A 24,624-nucleotide genomic window follows, 5' to 3' on the forward strand; every position below is an offset into this window, starting at 1 on the left:
ACCCTATCCCCGTAACCCAATAACCCCTCCTAACCGTTTTGGTCACTAAGGGCAATTTATCATGGCCAATCCACCTAACCTGTACGTCTTTGGTCTGTGGGAGGAAACCGGAGCACCCGGAGGAAACCCACGCAGACACAGGGTGAACTCCAATGAATACATAGACTCCCGACAGTGCAGATGGAGGCCATTCGGCCCATCGAGTCTGCACCGACCTTCTGAAAAAGCCCCACCCTATCCCCATAACCCAGTAACCCCACCTAACCTTTTGGATACTAAGGACAATTTACGATGGCCAATCCACATAACCTGCACATCTTTGGACTGTAGGAGGAAACCGGAGCACCCAGAGGAAACCCACGCAGACACTGGGAGAAAGCGGAGAAAGAGAGAATACAGACTCAACCAGTCCAACCTTTCCTCATAAGATAACTCCTTCATCCCAGGAATCAGCCAAGTGAACCTTATCTGAACTGTTTCAAATACAATTATGTCCAAACTGTACACAGTGCTCCAGATGTGGTCTCACAAATGCCTCATACAATTGAACAAAACTGTTTTTATCCTCATTCCTCTTGCAATAAAGCTGCAACCTAGCGGCCTCGTTTATCGCGGGCGTAAATCCTACAATGGCTTCTAAATCTTGTGAGTGGCCAAAAACAGGATTTGTGCCGGTGAGATTTCAGCTTTGAGATCTTTCCTGCACTCTTTCTCTCTCTCCCCCCCCCCCTTTGAAATTGGGTGCCCTTTAAAAAATGGTGCCCTGATCGCAGATTCTCGGACTTGCCAGCATGTTTAGGTGCCGTCTCTCCAGCTGGCTGTGATCCTCACCTGCACTATGAAATTGCACAGAGAGCCGTTTAATCAGGTGAGAAAAGATGACTGTGAAGCCAGTGAGTTTCAGATAGCTTTTCTCACCTGATCCAGCACTTTGTGCAGTTTTGCTAAGATTACACCCCAACATTCTAATTGAATGGTTAATCACACCAACCTTTTGCGATTCATGTACCTGGACACGTACATCCCTCTGCCACAAAGTTCTCCAATCTTTCACCATTTAAATAATATATTCCTTTTCTATTCTTCCTGTCAAAGTGGACAAATTCACATTTTTCCATATTCTACCACATCTGCCAATTTTTTTCCCCACTTGGTTAACCTATATCTATATCTCTTTGCAGGCTCCATGGGCTGGATTCTCCACTGGCGGGATTTTCCGTTGCGCCGGCAGCGCACCCACAGCCAGGGATTTCCCAACGGCGTGGGGCTGCCCACAATGAGAAACCCCGCTGGCCAGCGCACCGCACCGGCGGGGTGGAGAATCCCGCCCCTTATGTCCCCTTCACAACTTATGCACCAACTTATATTTGTGTCATCAGCAAATTTAGCAACCATACATTCCATCCTTCATCCAGGACATTGCTTTAGATTGTAAATAGTTCAGATCCAGCAATGATTGACTCCGCACAGACAGTGACCGAGCGGGGAATCGAACCTGGGACCCTGGCGCTGTGAAGCCACAGTGCTAGCCACTTGCCTAATAAGACTTCCTTAATTGTAGATGCAAGTGCTTTTCTGATCACATGTCATGGGAAAGGGCAATGGTGCACTCATACATTGAAACAGATGGCACAGTGGTTAGCACTGCTGCTTCACAGCACCGGGGACCTGGGTTTGATCTGACCTTGGGCGACTGTCTGTTTGGAGTTTGCACATTCTCCTTGTGTCTGGTGGGTTTCCACCAAGTGCTCGGATTTCCTTCCACAGTCCAAACATGAAATGAAAAATGAAAATTGCTTATTGTCACAAGTAGGCTTCAAATGAAGTTACTGTGAAAAGCCCCTAGTCGCCACATTCCGGCGCCTGTTTGGGGAGGCTGATACGGGAAGCATGTGCAGGTTAGGTGGATTGGCCATGCTAAAATTGCCCCTTAGTGTCCAAAGGTTAGGTGGAGTTATGGGGAAAGGGCAGGAGAGTGGGACTCGGGTGCTCTTTCGGAGGGTCTGTGCAGACTCGATGGATTCTGTGAAATGTTGGCAATTTATTTGAGTGGGCACTGGAGCCGAGGCAATTTTCGAAACAGATTAACGGACTATGGACCTGAACGAGCAGAGGCCCCAAAGACGCCAGGGATGGATTTACAGGGCAGGATTTGGGGAAGGATAGGAAGGAACTGCTACTTCTCCAAAAATCTGAAATGACAATCTAGCTCAGTGGCTTTATATACTGAGTATGACAGCTGGACCCGGACTGAAGCTGCGGCCCCAGTTACTGACAGGTGTCTAGATAGCAGAAATGTCGCACACAAGGCTGCATGTCAGTGATATTCCAATGCAGCCAGGCCAGTAAACAGCAGAAGAGGAGGAAAATCCCTGAAACATCAGCAGCTGTTTAATGAACTGGTGGGGAGTGGAGGATTATAGCTGAAACAATGTCAGTGTTCCCAACAGGAACCACCAGGCCGAATCACACTGCAGGAAGTATTTAATGGGCATGTTGTCAAATCTGCCATTAGTTCATGAAAGGATAAAAGTTTTTGCAATTATATGAGGTCCATTATTATCAGATAGTCCTGGCAACATTTCATGCAAATTCCTCAGATGTTTGAATTGAAAGGCAACATTCATGCAATACTGCACAAATTTGGGAGAATCCCTGCACATTACAGCAATGATAAAAGCACATTGCTGACCTATGTAGATGGATTGAAGGTCAGTCCATCATGGTCAGATCCAGTGTGCCCAGTCTGAGTCTGGTGTGTTTTACTTTTGAAAATGGTACTGTTGCTCTTTTTAGCCTCAGTTTTATTAGCTCTAATTCTGTCACCTTTGCTCACGAGTCGCCAGGTATCTTTCTGATACCGCCATGTGGTTCAAGCTCGAGTTATGATTAATAAGTCAGCACACCACTTAGTAAGATTGAAATCAACGGTCATTTATTATATACAACAAGTAATGCTTACACAATAATCCTACTATCTATATAGAAACCTACCACTACTGGCCAATACTTAACTTTAGGAAGGGCCTACCAGGTCAGGGAAACGAATGGCTTATCGAATCGGATCTGGCCCGCGGGATTCAAAAAGGCTGATACAGGTCAATGGCTAGGAGTCTTTATCAGGTAGCGATCGCTGGAGTCAAACTTACAGTTTCTGGTTGATGTTCTTGCGAAGGTCTCGAGCAGGAGAAGAAGGGAGAGAGAGAGAGCGATCTGAACTTGGCCCCTCACTTTATAGGGCCCCGGGGCTTCCCGTCTCTCGGGGTGGCCTTTGACCCTGAGTCCCAAGTGATTGGACTTGTTCCCAATCACTGGGTTCGATATGTTCAATAACGGGGCGATTCCTCGATCGGGGGGTGGTCGTATACCTGTCTTTGTTTCGGCCACTGCAGGCGCCGGCAGGTCTGGCCCGGCATTCAATTGCTAATATGTTGCAATTGTTCCCGGGGATAGCCGATTAAACTGCAGATGTCTGGGTTGATGTGCTGCTAATGGTCTTGAGTATCGATCTGTGCCGACTTCCCCAGAGCCGAATACGCTATTCTGTCTGCAGCAGTCCGTTTGTGTCCTGTTGGCTGCTTTTCCCATCAGCCTTTTCGGTTAGCCATTTTAAATCGGGTTTTGGCCAAATTAATAGGGAATCAGCCATTTTAGGTGGCTACAGTCCCTCCTTGTGATCCTAACGCGAAGCGTGAAGGATCACATGAATTTTGTCCTTTCCGTTCCCTGACCTGGAGGGGGGGGGGGGGGGGTGGGGACACCTCCTACATGGCCACTACTCTGACTCTAGCTATGCACAAAAATTTACCTAAACAATTCTTGAGGGCGCTATGTCAGGCAGGGGCATGTATCTAAAAAAATAAAAACTTGGAACCTCTAATTTTTTCTAAAACACACATCAAGCATTGCATAATCCTATCTCTCTAAACATACAACAACAATCAAAATATTCCATATATTCTTTCCTGGTTTGGCAGTCAAGCTCAGGATCATACATTTATTTTTATTGACAGGAAAAACGCAAGTGCATGTTTTATTATTCTGGTTTCATAGGTCGCGGGGGTCTGGGGTCTGGTCATAACCAAATATAGGGGATCGGATCCGATATACCGGGGTTCGAGCGCGGTACGCTCTCCTTTTCCACTTGTGGAGGCGCATGGTCTGTACTGCACAGCAGAGTATGGCCCATGCTAACAGTGCCTCAATAACGTACGACAGGGAGTACCAAGTTATGAACTTGGCACACCAGGATAATGCAGCGTGGCTGGTGACTGGGCTCTCGGTACTGCGGGGCAGTGAAACATTAACGGCAGGGAGGTTTGGAGTAATGGGGTCCGCGTTCCCGCGCAACCAAATGTCCAAAAAGATGTTGAGCACGATGAAAGAAGTCCTCACGGTTGTCCTCTTTCTTTTTTTTCTCTGTGTTCTCTGTTTTTCTCCAGTCCTGGAGCTTCTGGAGTTCTGTAAAACAAGCATAGTATCTGTAACTACCTTGGTTTAATATCCGGTGTGTTAGTGTGTCTGTCGTTCTTGGGGCCAATTAAACCCTTATAATTGGTCACTATATGTGACTTCTCCCCCATTTTTTTTTTTCAAAACAAATGTTAGGACACGGCACACTTCCCAATGGTGGACCAGTGCTAAGTTTATCATCCAAATGTTCTAGGATGTAAATAGCATTTGGCGGCAACCCAAAGGTTGCCTAAATAAATAAACCTGTTTTTGAAAGGAAAAGGTCGAATGAGGTGCGTATGGGCCGCGACGGGTAAGATTTGGATGGAGTCCCCGGGTAGGACGGCTACCAATACCGTATGTCCCCTACCCGAGCGTTTTTGACCAACGGGGGGGTCCCCAGGCAGGGCGGGTCTCACGCCGTTTCTCCACTGCCTGAGCAACCGACATGAACGGGCAAAAATGTAGTCATCATGGTGGGGTTGCTGTTCTGATTCTCCCGTCAAATCAGAAGAGCAGTTACGATCGGGCGTCTGATACCCGAACAAGTATCAGCTGAAAAGCTAGTTCCTCTGAACAAGCGTCTGGTCTCGGTGGGTCTCTGAGGTAAGTCCTCAGAGGTTTCGGCAGAATGGGCGTGTGAGAAATTTCTCCTGTCGGACGAACAACATTAAACAAACATACAAACAACGGAAAACATCCTGCAGGTTCCATCAGGAAGGACAACACTTTTCACCAAGTGTCTCCTTTAAATCATCATGTGGACACCTCAGTTCTCTGTTGCGAACAGGGTCGCAAAGGGGTTGGCGGCTTGGGAGTCAGACCCGAGGTCGTCACCTTCTCCCGGGTGCCAAACTCTGGAGTGAATTAGGGCGGAAAGGGCTGCGTGGTGTGAGTTGGGGTCGAACAAAGTCGGGGTTGTCCGTGTGGTTCGGTGGTCGGTGGAGCGGTTTGTTTAAGAAAGTGATGAGGAAGGGGTCACTGGAGTCGAAGTCTGAGTCGCTGGGTGTGGGACCAGGATAGTAGAGAGGTGTGCTGTGGCTGTCGTCAGAGTCACAGTCGCTGTCTCTTCTGCTGTAGTCTGTGGGCGTTCCGGGGCGGAGTGTAAAGTTTGTGGGTGGAGTCAGGGGCGAGTCCGTGTCTGGACTGGATGTGGAAGGGGTTGGTGTGGTTACGTTGGCTGTGGGCGGGGTTTGGTCTGCTGCGTCAAGCATGACGTGGTGGGCGTGGTTTGACTGTGCTCCATAAACCTTTAGCTGGTTTATGTGAAACCACGCAGTCTTGCCATTTTGGTATTTGATTTTGTATACCGATGGGCTTACTTTATCCGTAATGGAGTACGGACCCGAGTATTTCGGAGACAGAAATGTGCTGGGGTTATACGCAGACAACATCACTTGTTGTCTTATATTATACTCCGTTTCATGTACTGCCTTATCAATACAGGCCTTGCTCTGTTTTCTTTTCGTGCCCAGTTTAACAGCGGCTGCTACCTCAGCCGTTTTTATATTTGCGAGTAATTGTTCAACGGCTTTCTCATGGGTGAGGGCCGTAACTTCAGGGCTGGTCAGGTCTAAACCCAACAAGTACTCTGTCCCTTTCATGGGGCGTCCGGTCATGAGGGTGTGTGGTGTGTAACCTGTGGAGGTGGAAATAGTGTTACGTAAAAATATCAGCGCAAAGGGGAGGACCGAATCCCAAGTGGTGTTATTCTGCTGGACCATTTTCCTAAGGGTGGTTTTTAGGGTCCGATTCATGCGCTCCACTATACCACTCGACTGAGGGTGGAACGCAATGTGAAATTTTTGATTTATGCCAAATATCGTGAGGACGTTCTGCATGACCCGTCCCGTAAAGTGAGAACCTTGGTCCAATTCAATACTGCGGGGGAGTCCCCATCTTGTAAAAATGTGGTGGGTTAGGATTTTGGCTGTGGTTTTCGCGGTGTTGGTGCGGGCTGGAAATGCTTCCACCCACTTTGTAAAAGTGTCTATGACCACCAGAACATATTCATAGCCATTCCTGCAAGGGGGCAATGGACCTATAAAATCGATCTGGAGGTTAGTCCAGGGGCCGTTAACGGGTCGGGTGTGGCTGAGATGTGCCTTTTTGGCATATCTATCTGGGTTGTTCTGAGCGCAGATGAGGCAATTCTCAATGTAATGGGATACATCCTCTTTGAGATGAGGCCACCAACAAAGCTGTTTGAGGTGGGCTGCGGTGGGTTCGATTCCCTGGTGTCCATGACCATCATGGAATAAACAGATCATTTGATTCCTATCCTGCTCAGGAACTACATAAAGGGTGTCCTTTAGCACCACACCGTCATGTGTGGTTATTGTATTTCTGTACCTCTCGTATGAGGCTGGAAACTTCCCTTTCACGATTTCAGTGAGAGCGCTATCCTGCTTTTGGGCCTCTACTAGATCTTCGATCCTAGTCTGCGCGACCTGAACTGCACTCACTGGCGCACTCACTGGGGCGCTCTCGGGGGGGCTTCCAAAAATACCCATGCCTGGATCCTGCCTTAGCCAGCGCGTCGGCTTTTACATTTCCAGGGGGGGAGGAACGATGGTGGCTGCGGACTTTTATAATGCCAAAAGTCCTGTTCTTGGCTTTTTCCAGAATATGGCGGAGTAATGGGGCTGAGGGGAGGGGTTTCCCATCCGCGGAAACAAATCCTCTCGTTTCCCAGAGGGGCAGAAATTTAGTGAGGCTGTTGCACACTTATAGACTGTCTGAATATATGTCTGCTGGGCTGGGGTTGGAGTCTGGGTGCTCTACAATGTAAGCGATAGCCGCAAGCTCTGCTGCCTGCGCGCCTAAGTGTCCGGGTAATTTTAATGCGATTTCCTCGAAGGCGCGTCCCTGCGCGTCCTCCACATAAATCCCACAACCTGTTATGCGTTGCCCATCCACGATTGTGGAAGACCCATCCACATAAATCCTAATGGGGTCACACGTGTCCGGGTGAGGGGGGTTCTGAGATGGAGTGGCTAGTTTTCTGGGGGGTGTTTTAGCTATATTATGGTGGGGTGAAATGATTTCACACTCATGGGGGGGGTTTTGGGGTACTGTAGATTGTCCGCTAAGTATGTGTGAGTCTTTGTCCGTTTTACTGTGATGTCCCGTCCTTGTAAGAGAAGGGTCCACCTAGCAACGCGGATTTGGCTGACGGTACCGTCTTTAAGTCGTCTGTCTAGTAAAAGTTGGGTGGGGGTGTGCTCGGTCAAAATGGTGATGGGGTTCAGTCCGGTAATGTATGAGAAGTACTGGACTGCCTAGAAAATTGCGAGCAGGTGCCTCTCACAGGCTGAGAATCCCTGCTCCACAGCATCTAAAATCCGGGAGGCATAAGCCACGGGTCTTAGCTGGTCGTGCCGTTCCTGCAGGAGTACGGCTGAAAGGGTGCGGTCTGTGGTCGCTACCTCTATGGCGTAAGGGGAAAGCGGGTTGGGAACTTGTAGTGCGGGGGCGGCTATGAGCGCCTGTTTTAATGATTCCACAGCATCCGTATGCTGCGGAAGCCATTCCCAGGGGGTTCCTTTCTTTAGGAGGTCTGAGAGGGGCGCTGCCTTGCTGGCGAAACCGTCAATGTGGTTTCGGCAGTAGCCAACCAGTCCTAAAAACGACCGGAGGGCTGAAACGTGTTGGGGAAGGGGCAATTTAGTGATCGAGTCAATTCTTTTGTGCTCGATCTCGCGTTTGCCGTGTGTGATAATTGTACCCAAATATACCACTTTTTCTTCCAATATCTGGGCCTTTTTGGGGGTGATTGTACAGCCAATGGAATGCAGTAATTCCAGGAGTTCGGACAGAAGCTCAATGTGCTCTTCCTTCGTGTCTGTCTGCAGTAGTAGATCGTCTACATACTGTACCAGGCATTCGGGGCGAGAAAATTTCGCTAGTCCATTTGCCAGCTGTCGGTGGAAAATGGAGGGGGAGTTGTGGAAGCCTTGTGGCAGGCATGGCCACGTGTACTGCTGCGCTTTGAAAGTGAAGGCAAATTTATACTGGCACGCCTTTGCCAATGGAATGGACCAGAACCCATTACTGACGTCCAAAACCGTGAAATATCGGGCATGGAGTCCCTGTTTGAGCATGGTCTTGGGACTTGTTGTGACGGTGGGGGCTGCTGCGGGGGTGACTTTATTGAGTTCCCGATAATCATTGGTCAAACGCCATGATCCGTCGGGTTTCCTTACTGGCCAAATCGGGGCATTATTAGTTGAGGCTACAGATCGTAGGACGCCCTGCTCTAATAATCTTTCTATGACCTTTAGGATTTCTCCCTCTGCTTCTAGGGGAAATCCGTACTGTTTCTGGGGTCTAGGGTCCGGTCCTGTTATTTGTACAGAACCGGTCATCCGTCCACAGTCGTTTTTGTGGGTTGCGAATGCTGCCCTGTTCTTTTGCAGGACTGCCCTAACCTGTCGGTCCGTGCTGAGTGTGGTGGGGTTGAACCAAAACTCGCCGACTGCGCTTTTGTTCATATAATCCCCTATATTGAGTGTTGCGGGGGCTCTAGCGGATTTCACCATCTTCCAGACACACTGGTTGACTGGATCGAAAGAGAGGTGGTGAGAATTCATGAAGTCTATCCCCAAAATGTGCTCTGCTGTTGGGGGCAGGTCGACTAACACTACGGGGTGTTTTGTATTAATGGTTCCGATCTGGATGGGTACAGGGGTTGTGATATGTCCCTGTTGTGAGTGGCCTGTGAAGCCGCTGAGGGTGATAGTGGCTGTGGTGGGCCACGTGTCCTTACCAAGGGTGGAGGAATTTAAGGTTGTGCGGGACCCTCCTGTGTCCCAGAGAAGTTCGATCGGCTGTCCCCTAACCTTTGCTGCGACTACGGGTCGTCCTGACCTATCCCAAAGGGTATCGCATACCCAGCTGGGGGAGCCTGTACACCGTCAGTCCGTTCTGGTCAAGTCTGTCTGATCGGACTGGGCGCTAACGCTATGTATTGGTTCTGCTTTTTTCTTATTGAGAGTGCCTGTCTGTTGGGCTCTCTGTGACGTTTTAGGGCCATTGCATTCTTTGGCAAAATGTCCCAACTGTCCGCAATTGTAGCATTCTTGCGGTTTCGCTGGGGGGCTGCTCTTTCCCTCGTTTACCCAGGCGGGGTTGTGAAGAGTGGTTCTTATTGCCTGCACGTCTGCGGCGGCTTGGTTTTCCTCAGGGGTTCTAGCTGCGGGTTTACCGTGAGCCGCTTGTTCCCAAACGCGGGACAATCTTTTGACCACCCACTTCTCATTATGAGCCTCCTCCGAGGGGTCATAATTACTACAGGCATTCTGTCCTGCTTCCGTGGCATGGGAGATAAGGGTGCGGGTCCATTTGGCCATATTGTCTGCGGACAAATGGGCACGGTCTACATTTCCGAAAACGGCTTCAAAGTGAATCCACAAGCGTCCTGCGAACGCTGTGGGGTGTTCAGACTTTTTCTGTCTGCACTTATTTAGACCGTCTACGGGGTCGCCCCGTTTGTACCCGATCGCATCCAGGATCGCGGTATGCATTTCTGCAAGGGTGCCTGCTCCTACATTCTGTGGGTCGGGAAGGGCTGCTGCGACCGATGGGTCTAAGCTGAGGACCGTGAGCTTTACCTGCTCTTTCTCATCCAGGCCGTACATGGTCGCCTGGTGTTTGACGGTGGCAAAGAAATGGTGTGGGTCTGAAACGGGGAGGAACGGTATGATTTTAGCACACGTGTCCCGTAATTGGGTCACTGTGAGGGGGGTGGAATATAAGACTTCCGCCTCGTTTGCTGTGGCGGTGCGGTGGGTTGTCACAGGGTTCATGGGAGCCTGTATTCCCTGCTGTGTGGGGGGTGGGGGTGCTCTCCTCCTTTGGGGTTTTCCCTGCGCACATGCTCCCTGAACATATCTCTGCGCTGTCTCTTGCAGTTCTTCCCAATCAGGGCCGTCTTCCTGGTCTAAACTTTCCCCAAAGGTGTCTTGGAATCCCTTTTGGACAGAATGCATTGATTGCAGGTCTGCAATTTGCTTTCGGCACTTTGCATGGTCTAAGGTACTCTGCCTTTGTTCCGTGTTTGCAGTGTGGAACGCTCTCAAGGCTGCCTTGAGATCACTACATTGCTTCTGTAGTGTCTCCACCTGCTTCTCCGTCTCTTTCTTAACCAGGATGGCACGCTGCGTGTCCTGATAAGCCTTCTCATACTGGGATTGAAAACTGCTTAAATGCGCCAGACCAGACTGGTGACCCCGTTTGGCGTCAGCCACCTCTTCGTCCTTGGCTTCTAACTGCCTTTTCAATTCCAGGTTTTCCTTTTCCATCTTGCATACATCGATTTTACTCATACGATGTATGCCCTCTATTTCTTTTCGGAGCGTCCTGACGACCTCCTCTGTGCCTCGCAATTGTGCCATGCAGGACACGATTGCCATCGGCTTGCACACTTTCGCTAAGCTTTTCTTCTGGATTTCACTCATGTTCTCCCACCAAGTATGCCCTATACTTCCGGGACCTGAGTCGTCATTATTACAGAAACCGCTCCAAACGGGCCATCCTTTGCCCTGCAGACATTTGCGAATTTCCACTTCCCAAATGGGACACTGTCCCACTTTAATGCTGCTGATCGGTGCGACCGCAAATTCTTCGGGGTTCATGAGGCGTTGCATTGCCTGCATGGCCATCTCTCTTATCTGCTCGTTACGTTCAAATTTGGAACGGGGGCTAAGGTGGTGTCGTAGATGCGGGTACGGCTTGCTCTAATTTCCGAAAATACAGACTTCCGACAGTTTTGACGCAACAAAATCTATCAGTTTTACCTTATAACCCTGTTAGTTACGCATGCATACACACACTTACGAATTGTGAATTATTAACCAGAACCGCTTGAACACTTGTGTTTTTTTTTTTTGTTTCCGATTGGATTCTATTCAAATTGTTGGGGTTCTCCCGGAGTGGTTTTCCACTTCTATGTCGGGTCCCGGCGGAGTCGCCAATTATGTTGCTCTTTTTAGCCTTAGTTTTATTAGCTCTAATTCTGTCACCTTTGCTCACGAGTTGCTAGGTACCTTTCTGATACCGCCACGTGGTTCAAGCTCGAGTTATGATTAATAAGTCAGCACACCACTTAGTAAGATTGAAATCAACGGTCATTTATTATATACAACAAGTAATGCTTACACAATAATCCTACTATCTATATAGAAACCTACCACTACTGGCCAATACTTAACTTTAGGAAGGGCCCACCAGGTCAGGGAAACGAATGGCTTATCGAATCGGATCTGGCCCGCGGGATTCAAAAAGGCTGATACAGGTCGATGGCTAGGAGTCTTTATCGGGTAGCGATCGCTGGAGTCAAACTTACAGTTTCTGGTTGATGTTCTTGCGAAGGTCTCGAGCAGGAGAAGAAGGGAGAGAGAGAGAGCGATCTGAACTTGACCCCTCACTTTATAGGGTCCCGGGGCTTCCCGTCTCTCGGGGCGGCCCTTGACTCTGAGTCCCAAGTGATTGGACTTGTTCCCAATCCCTGGGTTCGATATGTCCAATAACGGGGCGATTCCTCGATCGGGGGTGGTCGTTCACCTGTCTTTGTTTCGGCCACTGCAGGCGCCGGCAGGTGTGGCCCGGCATTCAATTGCTAATATGTTGCAATTGTTCCCGGGGATAGCCGATTAAACTGCAGATGTCTGGGTTGATGTGCTGCTAATGGTCTTGAGTATCGATCTGTGCCGACTTCCCCAGAGCCGAATACGCTATTCTGTCTGCAGCTGTCCGTTTGTGTCCTGTTGGCTGCTTTTCCCATCAGCCTTTTCGGTTAGCCATTTTAAATTGGGTTTTGACCAAATTAATAGGGAATCAGCCATTTTAGGTGGCTACAGTACTACCTGGCCATCCAAAGTGTACAGTGAGCCCTCCCTGCTTAAAGAAGCTGTCAGTGCTCCTGGCCCATGGTTGATTCTGGTACTTTTACTGGCCGAAGTAGACTTTTAAAGTATTGTAAATTTAATTAATAGTCCATCTTGTCCATGCCAGCCCAAAGACACAAAGGTGCTTCTAATCCCACTTTCCTGCACCCTGTCCATAGCCCAGTAGCTTAAGGTGCAGATCCAGGTACCTTTTAAAAGAGCTTAGGATCTCTGCTTCCATCACCAACTCAGGCAGCAAATTCGGACTCCCACTATAATAATCTTTATGATAATCTTTCTTGTCACAAATAGGCTTACATTAACACTGTAATGAAGTTACTGTGAAAAGCCCCTAGTCGTCGCATTCTGACGCCTGTACGGGAGAATTCAGAATGTCCAAATTACCTAAAAGCATGTCTTTCGGGAATTGTGGGAGGAAACCGGAGCACCCGGAGGAAACCCACGCAGGCATAGGGAGAACATGCAGACTCCGCACAGACAGCCCAAGTCGGGAATCAAACCTGGGGCCCTGGCGCTGTGAAGCAACAGTGCTAACCATTGTGCTACAGTGCCGCCCATGTACTACCCCCTACGAAAAAAGTGTTTCATCATGTCTCCTCTACGCCTTCTGCCACTTATCTTGAACCTTTGTCCTGGTTCTAGAATTTCCCACAAGGGAATCAATTTTATCCAGTCCATTCTATCACTTCCCCTCTTAATTTTGTACACCTCAATTAATTAACTCCTTAGCCTTCTTTGTTCCAAGTAAAATAACTCCAACCTATTCAATCTCTCCTCGTAGCTACACTTTTCTAACCCTGGCAACATTCTTGTAAGCTCTTCTGCACTCTCTCCAGAGTAATTGGGGCAGCACGATAGCACAATTGCTTCACAGCTTCAGGGTCCCAGGTTCGATTCCGGCTTGGGTCACTGTCTGTGCGGAGTCTGCACATCCTCCCTATGTGTGCGTGGGTTTCCTCCGGGTGCTCCGGTTTCCTCCCACAGTCCAAAGATGTGCAGGTTAGGTGGATTGGCCATGATAAATTGCCCTTAGTGTCCAAAATTGCACTTAGTGTTGGGTGGGGTTATGGGGATAGGGTGGAGGTGTTGACCTTGGGCAGGGTGCTCTTTCCAAGAGCCGGTGCAGACTCGATGGGCCGAATGGCCTCCTGCACTGTAAATTCTATGATAATCTATGATAATTACATCTTTCCTGTAATGTGGTGACCAGTGTTAGAACATCAATGAGACAACTAATTGGAATGTCTCTTAACCCATTACTTAACAACCAGAACTGCACACAATACTCCAGTTGTGGCCTCACCAGTGTTTTATACAATTCCAATATTATATCCTTATTTTTATATCCTACACCTCTGCCAATGAAGGAGAGCATTCCATATGCTCTTTTTTTTTTTTTTTTACAAACTTGTTGATTTGAATTGCTACCTTTAGGATCCTGTGTACTTGTATGGCAAGATCTCTCACTTCATCTACCTCTCTATAAGTATATCCCCATTTATTGTGTACACCTTAACTGTTTGATCTCTCTAATGCATGACCTCACATTTCTCTGTGTCAAATTCCATCTGCCACTTTATCGCCCACTCCACCAACTCATCTATATAATTTTGGAGATTATAGCTATTCTCTATACTGTCCACCACTCGGTCAACCTTTGTGTCATCTGCAAATTTCCCAATCGTGCCCCCCACGTTCATGTCCAAATCGTTAATATATAACACAAACAGTAAAGGCTCCAACACCTATCTCTGTGGATCACCACTTGAAGCAGCTTTCCATTTTCAAAGACAGCCATTGCCCTTTGTTTCCTGTTACTAAGCCAACTTTTTATCCAGTTTTCCGCTTTGCCCTGTATCCCATGGGATTTTACGTTTTGGACCAATCTGCCATGTGAGATCTTGTCAGATGCCTTGCTAAAATCAATGCACACAACATCCACTGCACTACCATCATCAACTCTTCCTGTCAATTCCTCAAAGAATTCAATCAAATTTGGGAGCAAGACCTTCCTTTAACAAATCTATGGTGACTATCCCTGACTAGTCCATGCCTTTCTATGTGACAGGTTAATCCTATCTCTCATGATTGATTCTACTAATTTGCTCACTACTGATGTAAGACTAACCGGCCTATAATTGTTTAGCATTTCCTTCGATCCCTTTTTTAAAACATGGAACTGTGTTTGCATTTCTCCAGTCTTCCGATACTTCCCCTGTATCTAGTGAGTATTGGAAAATCATCCTCCGAGCATCTGCTATCTCCTCCCTGACCTCCTTCAGCAGCCTTGGAAACAATCCATCTGGCCCTGGCGGCGTATCAACTGTCAAAGATTCCAACCGTTGGAGTACTTCCTCTCTCTTTATGATTAGCCCGTCCGATATCTCTGTGTTCCTCCTGGACTATTATATCGGCATCATCCATTTCCTTTGTAAACATGGTGACAAAATATTAATTTAAACCCCTTCCCACAGCCTCTGCATCTACACACAAGTTCCCTTCTTCATCTCTGATAGGTCCCACTTTTTCCTCCACTAATCTTTTACAACTTACATATTGGTAAAATATCTTTGGGTTTTCTTTAACTTTACTTGCTAATCTTTTTTTCTGGCCTCTCTGTTCCCCTTATATTGTTTGAACCTCAGTTGATATGGGATATTTAAACTCTCCTTTGTACGGTGCAGATAATAAGATTTGTGGTCGTGGTGTCTGTTGGTAACTTGATATATTTAAATATAGGATGAAAGGCAGGTAGAGTTTGTAAAGTAACATGTAGATTGATGTGTGAGAGAATGGACATCATAAAAGTCACAGTTATAATAATACTTGTTTTTGTTTACAGAGGCAAGCTAACAGCAGCAGCTCACCCAGCCTATTGAGTGATTGTGCCAAAGCTTATGCTTGTGCAGGACATGGTAAAGTATTTTATTGTAATTCAGTTGCATATTTTTTTTTTAGAAAAGAAATAGCATATGCTATTTGTAGGTGTTTTCCACAATGTAGTTTGCTGGATAGGGGTGGCTTGTATCTTTTGCCATTCAATGTTTCCCAGAAATTCAAGTTCTAGGCATTTATTTAACTGGGTCTTTTTAATGTCATGATGCACCAAGACGCAAAACTGTTTTGATGTACTCAATATTTATTTAAAAATTATAGGATCCCTCTTATTTGACTCGTTTCTAGCTCTGATTGGAATGATCTAGGTTCACAGGATTGAAACTGCGCAGGTTTTATTTTAATTTCGCACATTATGGCAGATGTATTTCAATGCAGATCATTTTAGATATGACATTGGGGATTATTTTGGGGTTATATACTTTCAGTCTGCATTAACAAAACCCATCACTGAGACAGTTAGTATGCATAGACTCCTGTGAAATGATGGGACATATTTTCGCCAAAGTAATTCTTTTCCTCTGTCTACAACAAAAGCAATAATCAGCAGTCCAGTTAACGTGCACTTGTACAAACCTAGTCAGTAGATTGAGGGTGGCAGAGACACAAGAACAGATTGCATGTCCACCATTAAAATCCAAAGAAAGAGAAGAAAATAATTTGTAATAGAAAGCATGTGGGAAAGATCAAGAATAGTGGGCAGGATTCTCCGCCGGCGGGATGCTCCGTTTTGGCGGCGCCCGGGGGTTTCCCGACGGCGTGGAGCTGCCCCACAATGGGAAACCCCATTGACCGGCCGGCGTGGTGAGGCAGAAATGTGGCGGGGCGGAGCATCCCGCCCAGTGAATTTATAGGAGTTATAGTTATAGGTTTGAGAGTAGCAAAAACGTATTGCCAACTTAATTTTGCTTTATCAATATTGATGGTGTAAATACTCTTCAAAACAATTAATTATTGCTGTGTAGAAGCAATCTATGAATTGAATATCTTTTTCAAAACTAAACTGTATTTGGGATGGGATTCTTGCTGCCAAGGCTATGTACATTTTTGATCCTTGGGCACCTATAGAAAATGAAGGTCCTGTTCTTGTGATAATAGGAGGGATTTCCAGGTTGAAGAACCTGTTGTGATGAAGGAATAATAGAATATGTCTAAGTTGAGAAGGTGTCTAACTTTAGAAAGGAATTTGGAGGTGATGGTCTTTCTATTAACCTTGCTGTTCCAGCTCTTAATGGTGGAGGTCCCAGGTTGTACGGTGTTGTCAAAGTAAGCTGTAGATGTTCATAATATAATCACAGTGGGTTGGTGATGGTGAGGATTGATATTGAGCTCAGTTGAGGTATTAATCAAATTGGCCACTCTGAGATTCTTGAATATTGTTGCAGGTGGAAACATCCAGGCTAGAACAGTGTTTTAGTGCACTCCTGACTTAAGCTTTATAGATGGTGCAGAAGCTTTGAGATTTGTAGAGACGAGTCTTATTCATTACACTGTCCTGGTTTTGTAGTGTCCGTTGTTGTAGTGGCTAGTCCAATTATGCTTTTGGTCATCGGTCATTTGCAAACCGTTTACTGTAGGAAGCACGCTGGAGGTGCTGCTGAAGATCGGAAGTGGTAGCTGAACTTCCTTTTATTCGAGATAATCAACACCTGGCACAAATGTTACCTGTTGTTTGCCAGCCTAAGCTTGAATGCTATTCAGCTTTTTCTATAGGATGGTATGGACTGCTTCATGACCAGGAGAGATGTAGATGTAGCTAGCACTGTGGAATCATCAGTAAACAAACCAATACTGTTCTTTTGACAGAACAAGATCTTTGATGATGCAGCTGAGGTTGGTTAGGAAGGACACTTCCTTGAGGAGGAACTTTGCAGCAGTGTTCTGGGGCAATAAAAGTCAGTGCCCAACAACCATAACCAATGTTTCAGATTCCAGCATCAATAATTTGCTTTTACCAATGTGCGGCAAGGTGGCATTGCTGCCTCACTGCGCCAGGAACCTGGACTCAATTCCAGCCTCAGGTGACTGTGTAGAGTTTGCACTTTCTCCCCGTGTCTGCGTGGGTTTCCTCCGGGTACTCCAGTTTCCTCCCACAGTCCAAAGATGTGCAGGTTAGGTGGATTGGCCATGATAAATCCCCCCCCCCAAACTGTGGATCCCCAGGTAGCGGAATGAGACCTGGAGGAGCAGGTCATCCGCATAGAGTGAAACTCTGTGCTCTCTATGTCCTCTCTCTGGATCCTCTTCCAATTTCTCATTGTTCTGAGGGCGATCGCCAGCGGCTCAATTGCCAGAGCGAATGGAAGCGAGGACAGCAGGCCTTGTGCCCCTGTTCAGCTGGATGTGTTTAGAGCTGGTGCAGTTGCTTCAGATGCTCGCCATGGGGGGGTTGTGCAGGAGATTAACCCTGTTTCTAGCCCAAACGAAAATACTAGGAAAAATCCTGGCCAGGCGATTGGAGAACTGCGTACTAGAGGTGGTCGCAGAAGACCAGACGGGCTTTGTCAAGGGCACAAAGGGTACACAGCTAACAGCAAACATCAGGTGCCTGCTGAACGTGAAAATGGCCCGATCCGGGGAGAGAACTGACATTGGAGTTAAGGTGCCCGTTGCTAGCGAGTCTCCAAAACTCTCCCACAGGTGCGGGGCCAGTGCCCCCACAAATGTTTTGTAGAAGTCCGCTGGGAACCCGTCCGGTTCCGGTGCCTTTCCCGCCTGCATGGATTTAATGACTATGACTTCTCCCAATTCTAGAGGTGCTTCCAGCCTCCTCCTCCTATCAGTTCCATCGAGGAACTGTTTCATATCCGAGTCTACTTTGGGAATTTCAGCGGTGATTAGTCATTTTAACACCATTTTAACACATCATTCATTATGATTAGAAGAGAAGTATTTTAAAATTAGTCACATACTAGTGCAGTCAGTTAGATCAAAATATTCTTTGCTGTAGTAACTGATTTATATTTGTTGTGTGTGATAGTTATGCACACATGAGAGAGAGGCTGTATTATCATAACATGCTCCTGATACCAGGTAAAGACTATAAGAGAAAACATTTATGGACTGCTGTTGGAAAAAAATCTATTTTGTATTAATTCATTTAATCATGTAAAGATAGTGACTTTTCAGAAGCTATATAGTTTAGCAGTTGCATTATCCCTACTTGAGTTCAGTGAACCCAACAAAGTTTGGATTGAAATTTAGATCTTCCTCGTCTGTAGAGTGAATTTCTAAGGCTGAATACTGTAATTTTGGAATGGTAAGAAATGCTTAGCGATTAATATATTTCATTTTGATTCAATTGTAAATTGATTGTTTTGTAATTTTAAACTAGGAAAAGGATACAATCCTGATCCCTGGCTATTCCAACATTGAAATAATATTTTGAGATTTTGGTTTTATCTGTAGCTCCCATTATTGATCTTTCAGAGCTGACTTTCTCACATGGCTTTTTCATCACTCCTTGTAATTAATCACTGGATTGCACAGCATTGATCTACAGGCTATCAGAAAATCACAAAGTAATTATTGTGAGGAAAGCAAACTGGACTATTCTAATTCATCTGTTCAGAAAGTTCCCATTCAACTTCCGATTGTTTATTAGATAATTGCAAGATATCTACCTTTAATAAACTATCTAAAAGTCTGTTTTATGTGTTGTTCACACTTTGTGAAGAAAGCTTACAGTTATCTGTAAGGACAGTAGTGGGAAGTTGTGCGTGGAGTCCGAGGAGATAGGAGAGGTGCGAAATGAATATTTTTTGTCAGTATTCACACAGGAAAAAGACAATGTTGTCGAGGAGAATACCTGAGATTCAGTCTACTAGACTAGAAGGGCTTGAGGTTCATAAGGAGGAGGTGTTAGCAATTCTGGAAAGTGTGAAACTAGATAAATCCCCTGGGCTGGAATGGATTTATCCTAGGATTCTCTGGGAAGCTAGGGAGGAGATTGCTGAGCCTTTGGCTTTGATCTTTAAGTCACCTTTGTCTACAGGAATAGTGCCAGAAGACTGGAGGATAGCAAATGTTGTCCCCTTGTTCAAGAAGGGGAGTAGAGACAACTATAGAGCAGTGAGCCTTACTTCTGTTGTGGGCAAAATCTTGGAAAGGTTTATAAGAGATAGGATGTATAATCATCTGGAAAGGAATAATTTGATTAGAGATAGTCAGCACGGTTTTGTGAAGGGTAGGTCGTGCCTCACAAACCTTATTGAGTTCTTTGAGAAGGTGACCAAACAGGTGGATGAGGGTAAAGCAGTTGATGTGGTGTATATGGATTTCAGTAAACCATTTGATAAGGTTCCCCACGGTAGGCTACTGCAGAAAATACGGAGGCATGGGATTCAGGGTGATTTAGCAGTTTGGATCAGAAATTGGCTAGCTGGAAGAAGACAAAGGGTGGTGGTTGATGGGAAATGTTCAGACTGGAGTCCAGTTACTAGTGGTGTACCACAAGAATCTGTTTTGGGGCCACTGCTGTTTGTCATTTTCATAAATGACCTGGAGGAGGGCGTAGAAGGATGGGTGAGTAAATTTGCAGATGACACTAAAGTCGGTGGAGTTGTGGACAGTGTGGAAGGATGTTATAAGTTACAGAGGGACATAGATAAGCTGCAGCACTGGGCTGAGAGGTGGAAAATGGAGTTTAATGCAGAAAAGTGTGAGGTGATTCTTTTTGGAAGGAATAACAGGAAGACAGAGTACTTGGCAGTGTGGATGAGCAGAGAGATCTCGGTGTCCATGTACATAGATCCCTGAAAGTTGCCACCCAGGTTGAGAGGGTTGTTAAGAAGGCGTACGGTGTGTTAGCTTTTATTGGTAGAGGGATTGAGTTTCGGAGCCATGAGGTTATGTTGCAGCTGTACAAAACTCTGGTGTGGCCGCATTTGGAGTATTGCGTGCAATTCTGGTCACCGCATTATAGGAAGGATGTGGAAGCATTGGAAAGGGTGCAGAGGAGATTTACCAGAATGTTGCCTGGTATGGAGGGAAGATCTTCATGAGGAAAGGCTGAGGGACTTAAGGCTGTTTTTGTTAGAGAGAAGAAGGTTAAGAGGTGACTTAACTGAGGCATACAAGATGATCAGAGGTTTGGATCGGGTTCGACAGTGAGAGCCTTTTTCCTCAGATGGTGATGTCTAGCACGAGGGGACATAACTTTAAATTGAGGGGAGATAGATATAAGACAGGTGTCAGAGGTAGGTTCTTTACTCAGAGAGTAGTAAGGGCGTGGAATGCCCTGTCTGCAACAGTAATGGACTCGCCAACACTAATGGCATTCAAATGGTCATTGGATAGACATATGGATGATAAGGGAATAGTGTAGATGGGTTTTAGAGTGGTTTCACAGGTCGGAGCAACATCGAGGGCCGAAGGGCCTGTACTGCATTGTAATGTTCTATCTGTCTTTAGCTTTCCTTGTTACTAGTTAGAACCTATCATTGTGTCTTACTATTGCATTCTAATTTGATGAAGTACATAGATGTACTTCTTCATATCATCTATTTTGTATATCTCCTTTCAAGGCTAATAAGATCAAGTTTCTTCCATATTTCCATAAAATAGGGCGGCACGGTGGCACATTGGTTAGCACTGCTGTTTCACAGTGCCAGGAACCCGGGTTTGATTTCGACCTCAGGCGACTGTGTGGAGTTTGCACATTCTTCCTGTGTCTGTGTGGGTTTCATCTGGGTGCTCCGGTTTCCTCCCACAGTCCAAAGATGTGCAGGTTAGGTGGCTTAGCCATGATAAATTGCCTTTCAGTGTCCAAAAGGTAAGGTGTGGTTACGAGGATAGGGCAGAGAATTTGGTCTAGGTGCTCTTTCGGAGGGTCAGTACAGACGTGATAGGCCAAATGGCCTCCTTCTGCACTGTGCGGATTCTATGATTCCGACCTCCAACACTAGGTGTTTGCCTGTTTTCGGCACCGTATCCACCACTTAAATATCTTCCTTTTGCCATTCATGATCAGAACTGCACATGGTACTCAGCGCTGTCTGATTGGTCCTTGGTACAGCTTAATCACAATTTCTTTATTAAACTGTATTTTTTCTATTGACTTTGTTGGTTCCTCCCCATCATTGTTTAAAAATGTTAACATTAACTCTGTTAAAAATTCTAGCTCTCGATTACCCTTCCTCCAGACCCATTTCAGCATAATTCCTGGTAGTATGCATATAGGTCATTTTATTTTTCATGCCTTGTGTCTGACTTATTAATCTATTTTATGCTCTCTCCCACAATCCCCTGCCATATTCTTCACATTTAATAATGTAACCAGTTAGACAAATATCCAAATTAGAGATGGATGTTTTATTTTAGTTTCTCAATTAAGAATTGTAAAAGTCTCTTTTTTTTATGGTTGCAATCTGGCATTATCCTTCACATTGTTAGTGCATGAAGATAGAGCTCTTTTTCACTGCACATGGCCCCTCACAATTCATGATTACTTTATGGAATATTTCGATGAAATTCCTCTTCAGTTTTAACTTGTTTGTCATCAACAAATTACTATCTCAAAACAGACTTTTTATTTTTATCCTCAACTTTGATGATTGAGTTCTGCATTGTAATTGTGTAGACATTTTCTTTGTTGGCCAGATCCAATATCAGAATGACCTTTGTTCTGCTATTAATACATTCTGCTAACTGACTATTATACCACGATTAACACCTACCTCAGTCTTTAACACTGTCATTCCCACTCCCTTGTGTACATGCCGTCTTTGTCAATTCTCTCCTGAGCCCCTACCTATTCATGACCTTTCATTTTGCTCCACCTTCTTCACCCCATCTTTTCAGCAGCATTAAACATATTTATCTATCTAGTCATATAATAATAAACACTTATTGTCACAAGTAAGCTTCAATGAAGTTACTGTGAAAAGCCCCTTGTCGCCACATTCCGGCGCTTGTTCGGGGAGGCTGGTACAGGAATTGAACCCATGCTGCTGGCCCACTGTGCTAAACCAGCCCCTGTATGGGCTATAAACATTAACTCTTGTTGCTCTCTTGACAGGTGTTGCCAGTTCTGCTGGGTTTACCAGTACTTTCTAATTTTATTTCGGGAATATAAGGTGTGTTGTGTACATACACACTTTGTTACATTCCAGGGCCATACCAGTCTACACCGTCTTTCATTATTGTGTATTTTTCAGAAACGGGTATAGTTTGTCCCAAATTAAACTATAGGACATAGTTTGAGTGTTTGCTGACCACTGACTTCACCTTATCCACAAGAGAGCTCTGGAAAAAAAAAAAGATTTTCGAACAAGTCAGAGCCATACTCTAATGGTCTAGATCTAAAAGAGACAAAATTACATTCTGTATTGCATCAAAGGGACCAGGGAATTCCCCCAACCAGCAGTGCAGGGCTTTCCAGGCAGGCATTTGGACAGATTGCAGTTGGATTGGCAAAATGAAGCTATCCATCTGGAGAGGGAGAAGAGGTGGGATGGCAGCTAGTTCCAGCAGCCATACATGCAAAGTTAATTGCATAAATCAGTAGTCCGGATCTTGCGGTCAGCAGAAAAGCGAAAGCGTGCCTACTTGTCTACGTTGTCGCTGACTGCAACAGGAACATGCTCTCCCAACTGCAGCATCGATCAATTGACTGCGGAGGCCTAGTGGGGGTGGGGAATACGGCATTGTGAGGCTCATATTTGACCCTATATAGCAATATAATTTACCAGAGAAGACCTGGAATCCCACTGGATACTTATCCAAAACTAAGATTGGAGTGAAGGATAGATGGGCAAGAAGATGCACCCCTGTCCCATCGAACAAAAGATAGCTGAGATTATTAAGGGCTGGCAGTGATGGCTTCTGCTCCAATTTCCTTCTTCATTTCCACTCCACCTGAATATGGTTGGGCCCAAAAGGATGAGCTGGGCAAATGATCCCAAAATTGAGCTATAGTGGACCTGTCACATGTAAAGCCATTGATTTTCTTAATGAAAGAACATTTATCAGTGTTGAAAACTTTATCAATGACCATTTTAAGCAATCTTTATGTCAACTTTGCTTCTGACTTTACTTGAGAAAATTATCTGGATATTGAGACACATCACTAAACAATACGGCCATTAATTTAGAGGTGGCTATTCGGCTCAAGACAGAATTCAAAGGGTATACCTTCAGTTCAAGTTATCAGAGGTACAAGTCTTCACCAGAAATGTGCCATTTCACTAGGGCTCCCCAGTCACCTTGCTGATTGATCCATGCTGCAGCTGGGAGATCAGGTTCCTGCTGCAATTCATGACACTGTAGGCATGTCGATGCACTACCGCTTTGCCGCCGACTGCAAGATTCGGACCACTCATTTCTGCAATTAATTTTGCATGTGGTTGCTGGAACTTGCTCTTCGATGTCTCTGGACATAACAACAAGCACTGTTAATATCACTGCTAATTCTACTGCAGAAACCAGCCCATTAGGTTTAAAGGTGTGATATGAAAGGAAGATGCTGATACTGGAACAAGAGTAATTGAAATAATTTGATAGCGGTTTTGAACACTCCATGTCTGTAAATATTATCCAGCAGGAGACAACTCAGCTACTGTGCTACCATTGCCAACGTAATATCTCTGTTTTTAATGCTTGCTGATGTTGATCAAAGGTATTATTTGTAGACCTGTCTCCTTACTAGTGAGAGAAAAATTACTTGACTTGGATTCTAGATGCCACTGATGCTGTGAAGGATGCAACAGATTCTTGGCCAAGAATATTGCTATTCAAAAATAAGGCATCAAAATCCTTTTATAGCTGTTTTTTTAAGAGTTGCATGTTTGTTTTCGATGTTTTGACACAAGTGCTACCTAACAATAAGGGTCTGTATTCTCCGCTGTCGGGATTCTCCGTTGCGCCGGCAGCCCGGGGATTTTCCGATAATGTGGGGCTGCCCCCGTTGGCCGGCTGGTGAGATGGAGAATCCCGGGGGCGAGCCGCACCAGAAATCTGACGGAGAATCCCGCCCAAGGCCTCTGTATCTGGGAACTCTATTCCGGGTCTATTAACATTGTTAACATTCTCCAGTTTTCCAAGCTTTTAAATTTACTGACCACTCATGCAGAGCTTTTAACTGATTATTTAGGAAGGTTTACGTTGGTTGCAGCCAAGTCATATATAATTCCTAGAACCATACAGATGCCCTTCCTTTACCCCTGTTGAGCATTTGATATTTTACGTAAAACCTGTGTTCCACAGGAAACAAAAGTTGGACATATCGAGAGAAAGATATAGACTGAGAAGGATGCACCCTTATGACACATAATGTAGAATGCAATTCAAAAAAGTTATTCCATCGTGATTTAGCCTCGTTAGGTCATCTTGGACTTGCAGTTGCTAATGGGTCTGCTGTCCAGGGTTGACT

At 45.7% G+C, this 24,624-nt stretch overlaps 1 protein-coding gene across 2 annotated transcripts in view; it reads left to right on the top strand.

Annotated features, from left to right (window-relative positions):
- pan3 (poly(A) specific ribonuclease subunit PAN3) overlaps positions 1-24,624 on the top strand; it is a 269,750-nt gene that overhangs the window by 51,748 nt on the left and 193,378 nt on the right. For both annotated transcript variants that reach the window (XM_072476944.1, XM_072476943.1), the window contains exon 3: positions 15,202-15,274. In XM_072476944.1, the coding sequence (XP_072333045.1) occupies positions 15,202-15,274 (73 nt within the window). The remainder of the gene's footprint in view (positions 1-15,201; positions 15,275-24,624) is intronic.

This window comes from Scyliorhinus torazame, chromosome 15, assembly GCF_047496885.1.
Source record: "Scyliorhinus torazame isolate Kashiwa2021f chromosome 15, sScyTor2.1, whole genome shotgun sequence".
Lineage (NCBI taxonomy): Eukaryota > Metazoa > Chordata > Chondrichthyes > Carcharhiniformes > Scyliorhinidae > Scyliorhinus > Scyliorhinus torazame.